Source organism: Chelonia mydas, chromosome 18 (assembly GCF_015237465.2).
Source record: "Chelonia mydas isolate rCheMyd1 chromosome 18, rCheMyd1.pri.v2, whole genome shotgun sequence".
NCBI classification, from domain to species: domain Eukaryota; kingdom Metazoa; phylum Chordata; order Testudines; family Cheloniidae; genus Chelonia; species Chelonia mydas.
The window spans coordinates 16,345,165-16,360,503 of NC_051258.2; the positions used below are offsets into that span (position 1 = coordinate 16,345,165).

Sequence of the window (15,339 nt, forward strand, 5' to 3'; positions counted from 1 at the left end):
GCTGGCTTACAAGGTGGCAAATAGGTTAAAGGTAACTTTTTCTCCGATAAGGGGGATGTGTGGAAAACTTGGTATTCATTTTAATTATAAGTGACTCAATATAATTGTTCACATACACCTTCATGGTAGGTAGCTGTGACAAGAACTTATGATGGAAATACTCAAAATCTGCGGTTCTAGGGAGACCGTCTTTCTATACACTGATTAAGGTATGTATTGGACTGAATAAAAAGTAATATTAAAATACGTCTGCCGGATATGCAATGTAACCAAGCTAATGTTGCTGTAAAATCCTCAGCTGCTGTAAATCAAAATAACATCAGTGGAGTTACACCAACTGAGAATCTGGCTCCTTAATTTTGCCATTTGTCTGATCTGTGTGTGTTTTATATTCCCAAGCTGAATGTTTCAGTAACCGGATTTTTGGCACGGTACACACATACCACAAGGATGGGCGTGTTAGAAATACCTAGATAAGATTTACAATAATGTTGACTGTTTCTGTCAATTCCACAAAGGTGGGAGATAAAGCAACTTTCTACCGTCGTCCTGTGTAATGTCTTTGGATGTATTTAACTCCTGTGCTGTACCCTGTGTACACTTTGGGGTCCTTCCACCTTTCTCTGAAGCACCTGGTGCTGGCCAGTGTTGCAGACTGCACCAGCTGGGACAACTGGTGGGATCTGCTACAGGAACCCCTACGTTTTTGTGGGGTGCTTCCCCGGCCTCCTCTTGTTGAGGCCTCCTGGTTCTTCAGAACATTGCCTGCCAGTCATGTGCTGTTCCACCTGGAAAGGGAGTGAAACCTTCCAGTTTAGTTCACTTGTTACCAGAACATAAGAACGGCCATACTGGGTCAGACCAAAGGTTCATCTAGCCCAGAATCCCATCTTCCGACAGTGGCCACTGCCAGGTGCCCCAGAGGGAATGAACAGAACAGGGAATCATCAAGTGATCCATCCCCTGTCACCCATTCCCAGCTTCTGGCAAACCGGCTAGGGACACCAGCCCTGCCCATCCTGGCTAATAGCCATTAATAGACCTATCCTTCATGGATGTATCTAGTTCTTTTTTGAACCCTGTTATAGTCTTGGCCTTCACAACATCCTCTGGCAAAGAGTTCCACAGGTTGACTGTGCGTTGTGTGAAGAAATACTTCCTTTGGTTTGTTTGAAACCTGCTGCCTATTAATTTCATTGGGTGCCCCCTAATTCTTGTGTTATGAGAAGGAGTAAATAACACTTCCTTATTTACTTTCTCCACACCAGTCATGACTTGATAGATCTCTATCATATCCCCCCCCTTAGTCATCTCTTTTCCAAGCTGAAACATCGCAGTCTACCCAGGGATATGTTCTTAGCTGTTCTCTGCAGGAAAAGCCAGTGTATTTGGCCCCAGCTCTAGAGTTTAACTCTGGTGGTTTTGTTTTCTTAACTCATAACAAACCCTGCTGCTCTGGGGTGAATTCTTCTTGCAGCTTTTCCTTGCAACATCCCAGGCTCAAGCATACTTCAAAAGGAAGCTGCGCTCTGGCTTATGTGCTTGAGCAATTGTCTCCAAGCAGCAGGGAGGTCCCGTTTGCTCAGAGCTACTGGCGCCCAGAGGGCTACTGAAGCAGGTACTCAGCTGGCATCCATCAGCATTGTTCTATTGACTTCAATGGAGCTACAGTGCCTTCCCCCATTTATTGAAAGAAGGGGTGGGGTAAGGGACTGCGGGAGGGAGGGTTTGTTGTCATTGGTCAGGAGAAGAAAATAGTTCTATGCGGTATAAAAGCTGGACCAGTTCCCACAGGCCAGGGGGAAGCGTTCAGCCTGCCAGGAAAGTGCTCTGACAACAATGTGTGGGATGAAAGGCTCCCAAGAGCAATGCCGTTTGTTCAGGGCTCCTCTTTCCCCTTTGTACTTTCTCCTGGAGCACCGTGAGTCCCTACCATACGCAGCTGCTGAAGCCAATGCTTCTGCATGCTCTGATGGGGGAGCGGCCGGCTGTGCTACAGCCAAAGGGGGACGGATGGTTTCCTTCCAGCATTCTGCCATGAAGGATGTTATTAAATCCCAGCCTTTAAAATCTTCAGAGGAACCAGACCGGCAGGTAAGAAACATTTGCAGATGACCTGAAAATGAGAGCGCTGCCTAACTTACTGGCCTCTGCCTTTGGGGAGCTTTCTCTCCTTCATCACCCCCAAACTGCATGACTGGGGGGAGCATTGCCTTCAAATGGACCGAGGACCAATCCCATGCAAATGCAGCATCTGCATAGGAAAACTAGAAGAGAAAATCGATAACAGCTCATCTCCTAAAGCCTGGGAGGACAGCCTGAGATTCAGCTGAAGATGTGAGAAGAGAATCTTCTTTAGTTCAACGCACATTGCAACAGCATTTTCCCTAGGAGTAAATATGGTACGCTTTGTGACGCTGCATGTAAATTTATAATCCACAACCACTTGCCTGAAAAAGGCCCACCCATCCCTCTTCTGATGCCACAGGTTTTATGTACAAAGCAGAAAGGACACCACTTGATTTCACCCCCACCCCTCCCCCCAGGACATGTATTCAGTTTCCAGTGTGGGTAGGAAGAAAATTTTGGTTTTGAGTTCTGGCTTGGATTTGGAACAGACAGGGCAAAATTCTCTGAGTGAATGCAGCTGCTGGAGATGCACAGGTATAAAGCCAATGCAGACAATGGGTCACTATTGCTGGTCATTTGTGACCATAACCGCACGTTCGGTGGTTTAGTGCAATACATAAATGTTGCATATATTCTCTTTTCCAAAGAATTGTATGTTGGATGGGATTGCAAAGGTGTCAAAAGGACTTAAGCACCCATATTCCATGGAAATTCAATGGGAATGGAATACCTTAGACCCATACACTCTTTTAAAAATTCCAGTGGTTGTCACTTGGGCTGTTTGCTGCCTCATTTCATTCATCTTTCAAGAATCAGCAAAATCCAGACCCTTGGAATATTGGCTATTCATGAGGTAGAATCTGCAATATTTTATTAATCATCCACGTTTCTCATTTATACAGAATTTCTACAAAACAGTCATCCCACAAGAGAACAATGATCACTTGAAAGGGAAGAACAGGCTTACAAGCTAGTAAGATGAGAGAGAACCACTTTCAAACCAAGATGTAATGAGCCACATTTTCAAACACAGATAACTAAACTTAAGCTCCGAAATCCCTAGTTAGGCACCTAGACTGGCCTACTCTTTCTAACCCATGTGTACTATGGAGAATACCCTAACAATGATCATTTTCTCGTGCTACCAAAACGTAGGGTGAAATCCCTGGCTTCACTGAAGTCCTGGGAGTTTTGCCACTCACTTCACTGGGGCCAAGATTTCACCCATCTCTTAAGTCAGAAAATCTTACATATGTACAGTATGAATCCCTATAGCTTAAATTCTAGGCGACAAATCCATCGCCCAACCAAGTGGCAATAATCCCTAGGCCCTATATAGTCCTCTTTATCCAGATCTCAAAGCACTTTACAAAGGAGGGTAAGTATTGTGGGGGAAGGGCTAGCTCAGTGGTTTGAGCATTGGCCTGCTAAACCCAGGGTTGTGAGTTCAATCCTTGAGGAGGCCATTTAGGGATCTGGGGCAGAAACTGGGGATTGGCCCTGCTCTGAGCAGGGGGTTAGACTAGATGACCTCCTGAGGTCCCTTCCAACTCTGATATTCTATGATGCTATCATTACCCACATTTGACAAATAAGGAAACTGAGGTTCAGACAGGCAAAATGACATACCCATGCTCACGCAGCCAGTCAGTGGCAGACCTGGGAAAAGAAACAAACTCTCTTGATGCCCAGTCCTGCGTTCTAGCCACTGGACTATGCAGCCTCCCATGTAAAGATGTTTGCTTTCTCATGTGGCTGGCTCTGAGAGGCTATGGGGGTCAGGAAGCGTGGCTCAGTGTTTAGGTTTTGGAGGAGGGGGGATTTAGTGGAGGATGGGGAGAGATTATTTGGAGTTTTAGTTCAGTTTAAGTTTTATTTTTTTAGACTTCAACCTCCCAGTGATATTTACCAACCAAGCACAGCAGCATTGTGCTAATGCAGGAGAAGCAGAATGTGAAACTGACATGGATCACTTCATGCCCCCACAGAAATGCAAAAACTAATCCAGGATAAACAATGAAAAGTAAATTTAATTTGAAACATTTCAGTTTATCTAGGGGTACTACTGGGAAAAGGGATGTGATCTGTTTCCTAACATGGTATCTTTCTGTACTGTACAGGGCAGATCAATGCAGTTGTAAATGAACAGGAATGGATTTGAACAAAGTAACAGTATTCTCAATAGTTCTGTCACTTTCCCAGTGTTCAACTGGCAGGCTAAAACAGTCGCTTCCCCAGGAGAGGTAAACAATAATAGCAATCATTGATATCTCCAGTAGCAGACTAGTCAATTTGTTTATGTCAGACCAAAATGAGCTAGGGAGAGAGTGATGACATTTATCTTCTTTATTCGGGTCCTTCTGTGCTTGTGAAATTAGTCCCTATTCCCAGATCCCCTCTGTAATAGTTCAGAATATTTTGCCTTCAGTGTAGCAAATAGATTATCTGTGCTGGATAGCTGAAGTGCTCCAAACCAAGGCCTACTAATGTCCCCCTGTGATTGCTAGCAATGATCACTGTTAACAGAGTTTTATTAAAACAATCAATATATTCTAAGGCCTCTGTCGGAAAATTAAAAATGTTAACTAGAAAGTTGTTAAAGTAGAATTAATTATATTGTTTAGGGAACAGAGATGGATCATCCCTAGGCTGTTTGCTTGTAAACTGTGGAAATAATGGACACTGCAGGCTAAAGTCTCCAAAACAAACCAACCTACCAGCCTGCCATTGTCTTGGCTTCCAGAACTGCCTGCATTGCACCTTGGGATCATGCAGCAGAGAACATCTGTAAGTAGCTGCAGGAACCAGTGCACCTTTTGTTTGCAGCTGAACCTGGGCAGCTTGCTGCTTTTGGAATGCTCCACTAGCCAGCAGCTAATTACAGAAGGGATTAAAGAAAGAATGAAGGAAACTGCAAAAAAGAGCAAGGAGTCGCTCTGAAACTGCACTTTGATGGAAGCAAGTGTTGAAAAGAGAGGCCACCATCAGTGGAAAGGCTGAACAAATGCCATTATGCTATTTATCAATGTGTCCGAGCCAATCAATGCCGTGTTCGGAGTTTTTTTTTCCCCCATCATCTCAAGCTGCAGGATCTGACAACTAGGGCTTTAGGGCTGTTTCTGTGGTCCTCGTTATAATCTTTCCATAGATTTGTTCCCTTAACTTTTCCCTTGCCTCAATCCTTTCCCCTCCACTTCAGTGAAAGGCTCTTTTATACTGCAAGTAAGTTGATTCGGGATAATTCCTCATAGGGTAAGATTTCCCCCCCGTGCGGAAGGCCAGCACATAGATTTTCTGCTGGCCCTTAGTACAGAGGTGAATAATAGCATTAGTGATTTAGTCAGTTATTATTTATGATAATAAGCCAACTTCAGCGCTGAAGGCAGTGAAGTTGCACTGGAGTGGAACTGGCCCATAGGCTACTGGGTCTAAAGAATTCCCCTCTCCACCATCTTGTTTCCTCTTCATTACGCACAGCACATGGGCCTCCCAGAATTCACAGGCTGGACTCTCGGATTGCATCTCCTACCAGCACAGGTTGGTTAGAGCTCTTCCCATGCATTTTTGTTATTACTAGAGAGAGTGCAGGTGAGCAGGTTTCAAATGCTGTTGGAATTCCTTGGACATTGCTGCCAGTTCCTGCCTATAGTTATATACAGACTGCAAGTCCTGGCTGTTCCTCAGCAACTCGTTACTCTTGTGGGCTTCATAATGAAACTGGGAGTTTTTCATCTCATACCTAGAAAAGAGAAGCAGCAGTACTGGACAGGCTCTGAGACTGGAATAATAATAAAAGCCACAGGGGGGCAGGCACCACATAAATGGTTCTTTCCCAAATATGCCTCGTCCTCTGGACTCTCCTTTCTATCCCCAAATCTTCCAAGCTCCGATCTCAGCTGAGCCAGGGTGGAAGTCATGATAAAGTAGCATTACTTTTGTATTGGTGACTCTCCGCCCAACACACAAACCTATCCAATGCCTGGACCCAAAAAAAGATCTGACTCCAACCCCAAATATCTGTGTGCAGAGAATCTTGCCTCTCCAGCGTCCTGCCTTTCTCTCCTGGATGCCCTAAGACTCCCTGGTGTGATGCACAGGGTACTCTGTGGCATCATCCCAGCTGGTGATCAGACAGAACCGTACATGAGAGTGGATTAAAGGAAGTTCATTAAGTCTACAGGCAGCCTCAATGTGCTACAACCCTGCCTTGGGCGGGGCCCAATTTAGAAGGATGTTATAGAACCCTCATGGGAGACAGGACACAAGTCACTAACTGACATGCAGGACCAAGTGACCCTCACTCTGGGAAACTCTAAAAGGCACAATAATAAATCTCCCACTATCTATCCAGGTACTTATAAGACCCTCATGGCTGAGATCCTGGAGTACTTCCCCTTATGTTAAAAACAACAATACACTCTCTCCTGCTTTACAGACACCAAGATTGGACTTTACTCTTTAGCAGATACCGATTTCCTCCTCCCATGAGCACCCCCTGCCATTTCTCACAGAGCAGAGGAGGAGATGGCTACTCCATGACTGTTAGCATCATCAATGCTTCAGATTCACAGGTTTGTTAGTTAGCTTGTGCTCCCTCTGCTGGTTCAATAGCTGCTCCTACATTTTCAGAACCCGGCACCAAACTGCACCCACAAAATGTGCATGCATGCACAGATCCATTTTGGCTCACAATACTGGGCCCTGCAGAGGTCAAGGTTTGAAACCTTAGCCCTGAGGCGATTGGCTTGGTTTTAGATAACAGAGTGAAGTATTTTGGAAGCATTATAGTGAATTGTGAAGTTATTTCCCCACCAGATTATATGTGAGGTTGCAGCCAAGGAGTTTTAAGCTGACCTGGGTCCAAGCACCCTTTCTCCTTTGGAGAAACCCAGCGTGCAGCCTGGCCACTTGAGCTACCCACAAGGTTGAGGATTTGCACTTACCACTTTGGTTTTGGACCCCGAGTTCGCTCCAATTCTTGCTGCCTCTTTAGTTCTAATAACCATTCCTCCTCCACACGCAGGCGCTCCAGCCTGAGACGAGCCAGCTCCTTCTGATACGGGGACACTTCTATCAGGGACCTCCCAACAGCACCTTCTGCAAGAGTCTGCAGAAACCTGATCGATCAACAAGAACAAGCCCTTGCATTTCTATAACATCTCTTAGCTGGGGAATTCAAAGCATTTCACAAACTGTGGCCCAAAGTGACTAGTGACTTTAGTTGCTACAATTGTTGAGTGCCCAAATGGATTTTCAAAGGGCAGGTGCTCAATATTTTCTGAAGATCTGGCCCCTTTAAGGTGGCTCAAGCTGGGCATCCAAAAAATCACTAGACCGTTCCAGCTCCCCCTACCCCCAAACATGTGTGATTTTCCAGATAAAGGATTAGGGGACATCCGGCTGTTTATGGTGATGCGGAGTTTGAGGAAGGGAGTGCTGGAAGACTGACATCCCTACTGGGACAGAGTTAAAGGTGTGTCATGTTTTATGCTGTTTGTTCTAGCAGAGAGGTGTGTCTCTGAGTAAAGAAGTAAAAAATGTCATGTTAGAAGCTTTAACTTCTCATTTCCAGGGTTTTGTGTAAGTCTCTTATGTATAAAGCAAGCTTGACTCACACACACCATAGGGTTTTTATGTACTAATACAGCTCTAAAGCACAAGACATGATGAGAACGACTGCTTATAACATAGGTAATCCTCCACTAACCGCTTCTCTTAAAACAATAATTAGCACCTCCAGTGACACTGGTGACAGCATCACATGAATGGTATGGCCAATTGGTTCATTTTATCATTCATGACTTGCGTGTTGTGTGATGTTATGATTAACATGTTATGTCATACATAATCATTCTGTGCTAAAAAGATTTACGTTGTAGCATTCTAGAAATATAAGATTGATCAGTATTTAGAAGAAGTGAGAAGTATGCATTAGGTAGTGAAGTAAGCAGGGCTGACATGCAAGGCCCACAACCTGAGGTCTGGAAGATGTCATACTTAGCCATACTAGGTCACAGGCTTAAAAAATGCTTGATATAGGGTTATTTTTTGGTCACTTACTTATGCCACAAGATTATGGGAAAAGATGTACCAGTGGGTGGTATTGTGAATAATTAACCTGAAGAGTAAGTTCTGACTACAAGATACCTGGTAGTCAGATTTTTCTAACACAGGCCCTTACCAAAGCTTGCACTATGTGCATCAATGCTAATGGGAATAAAGGAACTACAAACAACCTATGAAAAATGGGATACCCCAATATTCTTGGGGGACACAATACAAATAAGGAAAAAAGAGGATGGACACCTTCATCCATATATGCGGAGTGTAAGTGTAGTCAGAATCACAAGATGAAAGAGGGCTCCCAGACTGGGTAAAAAGAGTTCCCTACAGGAAAACTCCAGCAGGAACCATCCCTCTGATGATCAATTGGCAAGACATCCATCAGACCCTAAAAATAGGAGTATGACGATATTTCTAACTTGTGCATAGGTCTTTATAGAATTTTATATACATGGGTAATCATAACTTTAACTGTAACTATAATAAAACTTGTAAAACAGACTAGCCCTTGTACTTGTGAATGTCTGTGTGGTCACTATCCTGGGTCTTTAGGTGTACATAGAGGCTCTAAATCTGAAGCAAGTAGCAGAGGTGACTTTCGCTCTTTTGAGCTTGAAACTGTAGCCACCACAGCTGAACCCAGGATGGTGTAATACAACATTACTAAATTCACTTTAATAAAAAAGGCTACAGAGGTGATGTTACATTAAAAGCTACGGTAAAATTCTGACTTCGGATTGGTTGGTTGGTTTTAAACCACGTTCTCCTGGGACTGATCCAAAATCCATTTTAAATCAAATGGAAAGACTCCCAGTGGCTTTGGATCAAGCCCTAAGGTAACAAATTAAAAACCAAATTACAATGTAGCCTGGGAATATAATGTACTTTTTGTGTGTGTTACACTGTTTGGACAAACCAGTGTGGAATGTGGTCCAAAGTTACATCTGATAGTTATCTAGTAACATGGTCTGGACTCACACTGACAGGAAGAACTCCTGGAAAGTTTGAATCTCCGCACAAGCCTTTTCTTACCGTTCATTAATCTCCTGAGCTGTTGGTGAGGATACAGTGGTGGAGGGCAGACTGTAAGGGCTCCAAGAATAGCTCAGTGTTCCCCTTGTATTCATCCTGGCTGGAGTACAGGACCTGGCAGCCAGGGCTCCTGGTTTGTATATTCTGGATCGTGATTGTCTGGTTGAAGCCGTTTTCTTTCTGCTGGACCTGGACCTGCCAAAGTGCGGTGGAGGCTGGGCACAGGCATTTGCCTTAGCAGAATTTGGTCTCCAGATGGGTCTAGGTGACTGTGAGCGAGATCTTAGCCACCGGCTTCTTTTGGGAGCCGGAGAGAATGAACGGGATCGGTTGGTCCCAGAACGATCAAGGGAGAGGGACCTTTCAGGAGAGCGATCCTGCACCGGGATTTTAGGGGGCAACAATGACCTGACTCCAATCACATGAGGAGCAGCAAGCTTCACTGGGAAAGACTCTGTATGTGCAAGATCCAGTGATGGCACATAGTTCCTACTTGCAATCTCACTCCCCAGGAGCCCTGGAACACGGTTGATGGGTGATGTGGAGAATGTAGGAAGGCCTAAGCTTGTTAGTGCTGGATACTCTCCCAATGGTTTGACTAGATGTCTTGGGTTCAGAAACCACTCTGACTCTGCAGATTGCTTTGGTGAATCTCCAGTGTCTGCCTCTGCACAGGTCCCATTATGAAATCTTGGCCACGTAGAATTAAAAGTGCTCGAGTTGACTGTAGTGCCAGAATCTATGGCATAATCTTGATGAGGGTCAAAACTCAGACTTGAGGCCAAACTGTCCACCTGAACTTTAAGTTTCCGCAAACTTTCTTCTAAGTCATCAATGCTGGGACTCTCCTCTATATATGGAGATAAGCTAGTTTCTAGGTGGGGAAAAAATGCATTTATTTAGGAAATGCTATTAATTATACTTGTAGACTGCTCTACATTATCAGTAGCTATTGTTAGCACAGTGCAGAAATAACATAGTATAGGTACTTCTGTCAAAGGATCTCGCTGCACTTTATAAACTAAGCTTCACAGCCCCACAGGGATAGAAGAATTATTCTGTATGTTATACGTATTGTGGCACACAGCTCTACCCTTAAGGGGTGGATGTTATACAATGTGTTATAAATAAGGCAGTCAGGGATAAGTATTGGACGTCTGAGAACTGACCCTAGAAAAATCTGGATGAGATGTAGTCAGTTTGAGGCTAACTATTGGTAGTTTGGGATTATTCTCATTTTAAAGCACAATCTTTCATAAAAACAGTAGCAGAGAATATGGCCCAATAATTTTACACCTCTTAGGGATTTGCGTTCCAAAGGATCTCAAAGTACTTCATATGCTATCAGACAAATCCTGCAAACGCTAACTACTGACTGTAACGTTTACTACTGTGAGTGGTGCCACAGTCTCCACAGGAGTACTTATAGTAGCACGCACTAGGTCCAGTAGTAAGTATTTGCAGGATCAGGTCCTATATACATACAGCACCGATTAAATATAGCCAAGTTTGAGTCTGCCCTAGAGAATCTAGGTTCGTCAGTTCTGATGTTTAGACCACTATCCACACCCCTCCTTCCTATTTTAAAAACAAAACAAAACAACCACCACCATTCTCCTAGATGCAAAATACAGGCAACATTAAGAGAGTTAACACTTCATGCAATTTTTAAATCCTTTGGTAAAATATATTTGCTTTCATTTTGGATTTAAAAGATCTATATTCTGTATGTTTAAGATAAATACACACAAATATGATCCTTTGAACATCGGTCTTCTATAGCTTAAATAAAGTGGTCCTTATCCTGATGTCATTCACACTGATTGGCTCCATTGCACTTATTCCTGATTTACACTAACTTGAAACCTGAATAGGGCCCACAGTCTTTTCCAGATGATAAGATATACTATGTAAAAAGAGAGCATCCACTATCAAAGCGGTGACTTTATCAGGATTTATATTATATCCTACCAATTTGTTTTTTAAATAATGAAGTTCCTTCCCAGTTGCTGTGCAGTGTCTGGTTCTTTTCCGGTCCTTTGAGGCTCAGATGGTGAGTTGTAGTAGTTTTCTGGGTGCTGCTAAGGAATTTGTTTGGCTTCTCTCTTTAAAGAAAAAACAAAACATTTTAGTGTTGAGTGTTTGTATTAAATTTAATAACAGGTTGTGTGTATGTTTGTGTTACTCTTGAAACTGGTGGGAAGTGTCCACTTTAGTCTAAATATGCATAATAGTCTATATTCAGATGTGAACTACGTCTAACACAGGCTCTGACAATGGCAGCCTCCAGTGGTATCTCTCCTCTGAAGTAGGTGGTTATTGTGGAAATCGAAAGACAGAAACAGACTTGAATTGCTTCCTCTCCTTTATACCAATGTAAATTACTAGGAACTTAATTTAAGTCAATGGAGTTGAAATGATGAAAAGCTGGTTATCGGAGAGCAGACTCCAGATCACTCTGAACATAGACTGGTTGTTTTCCTTCATTGTCTTAGTTTCTATACTCTGTAAATACTTTCACTCATTCCAAAGGCTGCTAGTTTTGATCTGTGACATTCAATTATCATTTCTGCTGTTTTACCCAGGACACCTTTTAAAAAGTGTTGTTAAAGTGCGCATAAACAGGAATAGCACCTCTAGTGATACAAGCTAAAATAAATATTGTAAAGACTTTCAAGCCTCAAGCTTACAGGTATGAGCTGATCAGCAGGTGCTTTGGTAGGGATTTTTTCATTCCTCTGAAACTTTCCCTTTGGTCACTAGATCTTAGCTGTCTTTTCCAGTGCTGCAGGAACTGGGACATGGGAGTTAACGCACCATTGGTCTAGCTGGCTGGATTCCAGACACTGGAAGGAACCCTGATCATTACTAAATTATCTTTCTCTTTACCTTATTTTTGCTGTCATAAATGAACAGAAATTCTGCAGAACTATTTATTTGTTTTTACAAGAGGTTGACTCTATTTCACAGTAAATTAATTTTACATTCTCTGCTGTCTTTTGTTGGGAAGCAATGCTGCTTACCTGTTGCTGGAAACAATCACTGCCAGGTCAATTACCATATTCACACTTTTGAGGAATTAATGAAAAAGTTAATCCGCCCATTTCTACAGTATAATGTGTGTAAGACTCAAAGCCAAGGGTGGGAAACCCAGACTCCTAGATTCAATACCTGCCATGCCACTAAGCTGCTGTGGGATCTTGGCCAAATCACCTTTCCTCTCTGCACTAGCTTTGTCAGCTGTACCTAGGCCTTGTACTTTCCCCTACCTCACGGTGATGGGTGTGAGCTCATTAATGTGGGCTGAGCCCTTGGTTAGAAGGAGCTAGAGAAGGGCAAAGTATTATAATAAAGCAGGAGCGCCCTGGGGCTCGCACTTTGCGCATTTCAATTGGGGGTTCATATCCCCACCCCTGTGGGGGTCATTCCATGGGGGCTGATACCCCCTTGTCTCCTGGAAGCGCTCCCGGGGTTCATGTCCCCTTTCTTTGGGAGGTCCATATCACCCAGGGGGTGGCCTCCAGCTTCCACCCCAGACACACCACACGCTCTATTGTCTACAGCCAAGCGCTGAGGTACAACCGCATTTGCTCCAACCCCTCAGACAGAGGCCAGCACCTACCAGATCTTCACCAAGCATTCTCAAAACTACAATACCCACACGAGGAAATAAGGAAACAGATCAACAGAGCCAGATGTGTAACCAGAAGCCTCCTGCTGCAAGACAAGCCCAAGAAAGAAACCAACAGAACTCCACTCGCCATCACATACAGTCCTCAGCTAAAACCCCTCCAACGCATCATTAGTGATCTACAACCCATCCTGGACAATGATCCCTCACTTTCACAGCCCTTGGGAGGCAGGCTAGTCCTCACCCACAGACAACCTGAAGCATATTCTCACCAGCAACTACACACCACACCATAGTATCTCTAACTCAGGAACCAATCCATGCAACAAACCTCGATGCCATCTCTGCCCACATATCTACACCAGCGACACCATCACAGGACCTAACCAGATCAGCCACACCGTCACCGGTTCATTCACGGGCACGTCCACCAATGTAATCTACGCCATCTTGTGCCAGCAATGCCCCTCTGCTATGTACATCGGCCAAACTGGACAGTCCCTACGTAAAAGGATAAATGGACACAAATCAGATATTAGGAATGGCTATATATAAAAACCTGTAGGGGAACACTTCAACCTCCCTGGACACACAGGAGCAGATGTAAAGGCAGCCATCCCGCAGCAAAAAAAACTTCAGGACCAGACTTCAAAGAGAAACTGCAGAGCTTCAGTTCATTTGCAAATCTGACCCCCTCAGCTCAGGACGAAGCAAAGACTGTGACTGGCTCGCCAACCACAAAAGCCGTTTCTCCTCCCTTGGCGTTCACACCTCATCTGCTCGAAGAGGGCCTCATCCTCCCTGATTGCACTAACCTCCTTATCCCCAGCCTGATTCTGGCTTGCATATGTATACCTGCCTCTGGAAATTTCCACTACGTGCCGCCGAGGAAGCGGGGAGTCACCCCGGAAAGCTCACGCTCCAGCACCCCGGTGAGTCTAGAAGGTGCCCCAGGCCTCTCTGCCGCGTTTACGGATCCAGACTAACACGGCGACCCCCTGATGCACTTACCCAGGGACCGCCCCCCGCGGGGTTCCTCCCCCCGGGATCACCCCTTGGGGGTTCCCACCCGCTCCTGCGGGGTGGGTAACACTCCCCCCGGGCTCCTTCCTCCTCCTCCCGCCGCAGGGGGTCACACCCCTGGGGTTCCTCCAAGGGGACCACGCCCTGGTGGCTCCTGCCGCCCGTCCCCCAGGGGGGAGTCACTCCGCCCCGCCCCGCACCTGATCCGGGCTCCGCGGCCCCGCACCCGCAGCCCTCGCTCCGCCATGTCCAGCACCGGCAGCTTCCCCCTCCTTAGCGACGCCCCCAACACTCTCGTTGCTAGGCGGAAGCGCCGCCCCGCTGCCTTTCCGTTCGCCCCTTCTCCTCTCCCCTCCTGACCTCGAAGTCCCGCCCCCTCAGCGGTCCCGATAACCAATCGGATTACTCTTCCGAGCCGGCTCCTCGAGTCCCACTCCAGAATCGAACCAATCGGAAGTAGGGAAAGGCCTCACGTGACCTAGGGCGTGCCTCTCTGCGGGACGTGTGGACGGCATTCCCAGCACCACCAATCAGAACTCCCGAGAAGTTTCACGCGCTGGTGATGCCCGGCCTGTCGGCTCCAATGGGCGTAGGGAGGGCGGGGCCGCGCCTGCGCGGCGGAAGCGGCGGCCGCTCCGCGTGTGGCTGGTCTCCGGTGGCGGCGCGGGCACCATGTCGTGGCTGTTCGGCCTCAACCGGGGGTCTCCCCCCGTGGCGGGGGACGCAGGCCCGGGCGGGGCCGGCCTGGCCCTGCCGCCCCCTCCCTCCGCCGGGGGCCCCGCAGCGGGGGACGGAGCCGGGGACCGGAACACGCCCAAGGACAAATGGAGCAACTTTGACCCCACCGGGCTGGAGCGGGCGGCCAAGGCGGCCCGGGAGCTGGAGGCCTCCCGTGAGTGGGGGGGGCCGGGGGGCTGCTCGGGGCTGGGGGGGGCCGGGGGGCTGCTCGGGGCTGGGGGGGGCCGGGGGGCTGCTCGGGGCTGGGGGGGGCCCGCAGCCGCGGCGGGAGGGGCTGCTCCGTTGCCGGGGCGAGTGCCCCATGGCCCGGCCGGTGGGGGCTGCGCGGCAGGCCGTGGGGGAGGGCACGTGGCTGGGGGATCCCGGCCAGCGTGGGGAGGGCCGGGCTGGGCCGGGCCGGGCCGGGCGCCGCTGCCGAGAGCCTGAAATCGCAGCTCCGGGGACTCCGAGTCTGGTGGTGAGGTTGCTCCGTTCGAGTGCCTCTGCCTTGCTCTGGAGAGACTTCGTCTGCGCCGGGAAAGGCGCTTTGCCTCTGCGACTCTCCGTTCTTCGCGCTTCTGCGGAGACGGGCGGTGGTAATGATCGTTCTGCTGATGGAAGCTGCTTTGTTAAAACCTGGGCTGAGCCCCCCACCGACTGAATCCACACGGGCTGGCCAGCCGCCATCAGCTACTAATAACCTTGTTTCAGAGGAGCAGCCGTGTTAGTCTGTATTCGCAGAA

At 46.9% G+C, this 15,339-nt stretch overlaps 2 protein-coding genes across 4 annotated transcripts in view; one reads left to right on the top strand and one right to left on the bottom strand.

Annotated features, from left to right (window-relative positions):
• Positions 1-4,461: 4,461 nt before the first annotated feature.
• LOC102939399 lies at positions 4,462-14,235 on the bottom strand. Of its 3 annotated transcripts, none has more exons than XM_037881320.2 (5): positions 14,080-14,235; positions 11,197-11,330; positions 9,226-10,099; positions 7,074-7,247; positions 4,462-5,869 (listed from the first exon to the last, which is right to left on the bottom strand). In XM_037881320.2, exons 1-5 carry the CDS (start codon positions 14,124-14,126, stop codon positions 5,704-5,706), a joined length of 1,395 nt encoding a protein of 464 aa, XP_037737248.1. In that variant the 5' UTR covers positions 14,127-14,235; the 3' UTR covers positions 4,462-5,703. The 3 variants fall into 3 exon arrangements, with proteins under 3 accessions (XP_037737248.1, XP_037737249.1, XP_037737250.1); XM_037881321.2 differs by lacking the exon at positions 14,080-14,235 and adding an exon at positions 12,249-13,989; XM_037881322.2 differs by lacking the exon at positions 14,080-14,235 and adding an exon at positions 13,188-13,227.
• A 250-nt stretch (positions 14,236-14,485) lies between these two features.
• The window catches only part of ATAD3A (ATPase family AAA domain containing 3A), a 65,882-nt gene continuing 65,028 nt past the window's right edge, over positions 14,486-15,339 (top strand). The window contains exon 1 of the mRNA XM_037881106.2: positions 14,486-14,771. Within this exon, the coding sequence (XP_037737034.1) occupies positions 14,552-14,771 (220 nt within the window). The 5' untranslated portion in view covers positions 14,486-14,551. The remainder of the gene's footprint in view (positions 14,772-15,339) is intronic.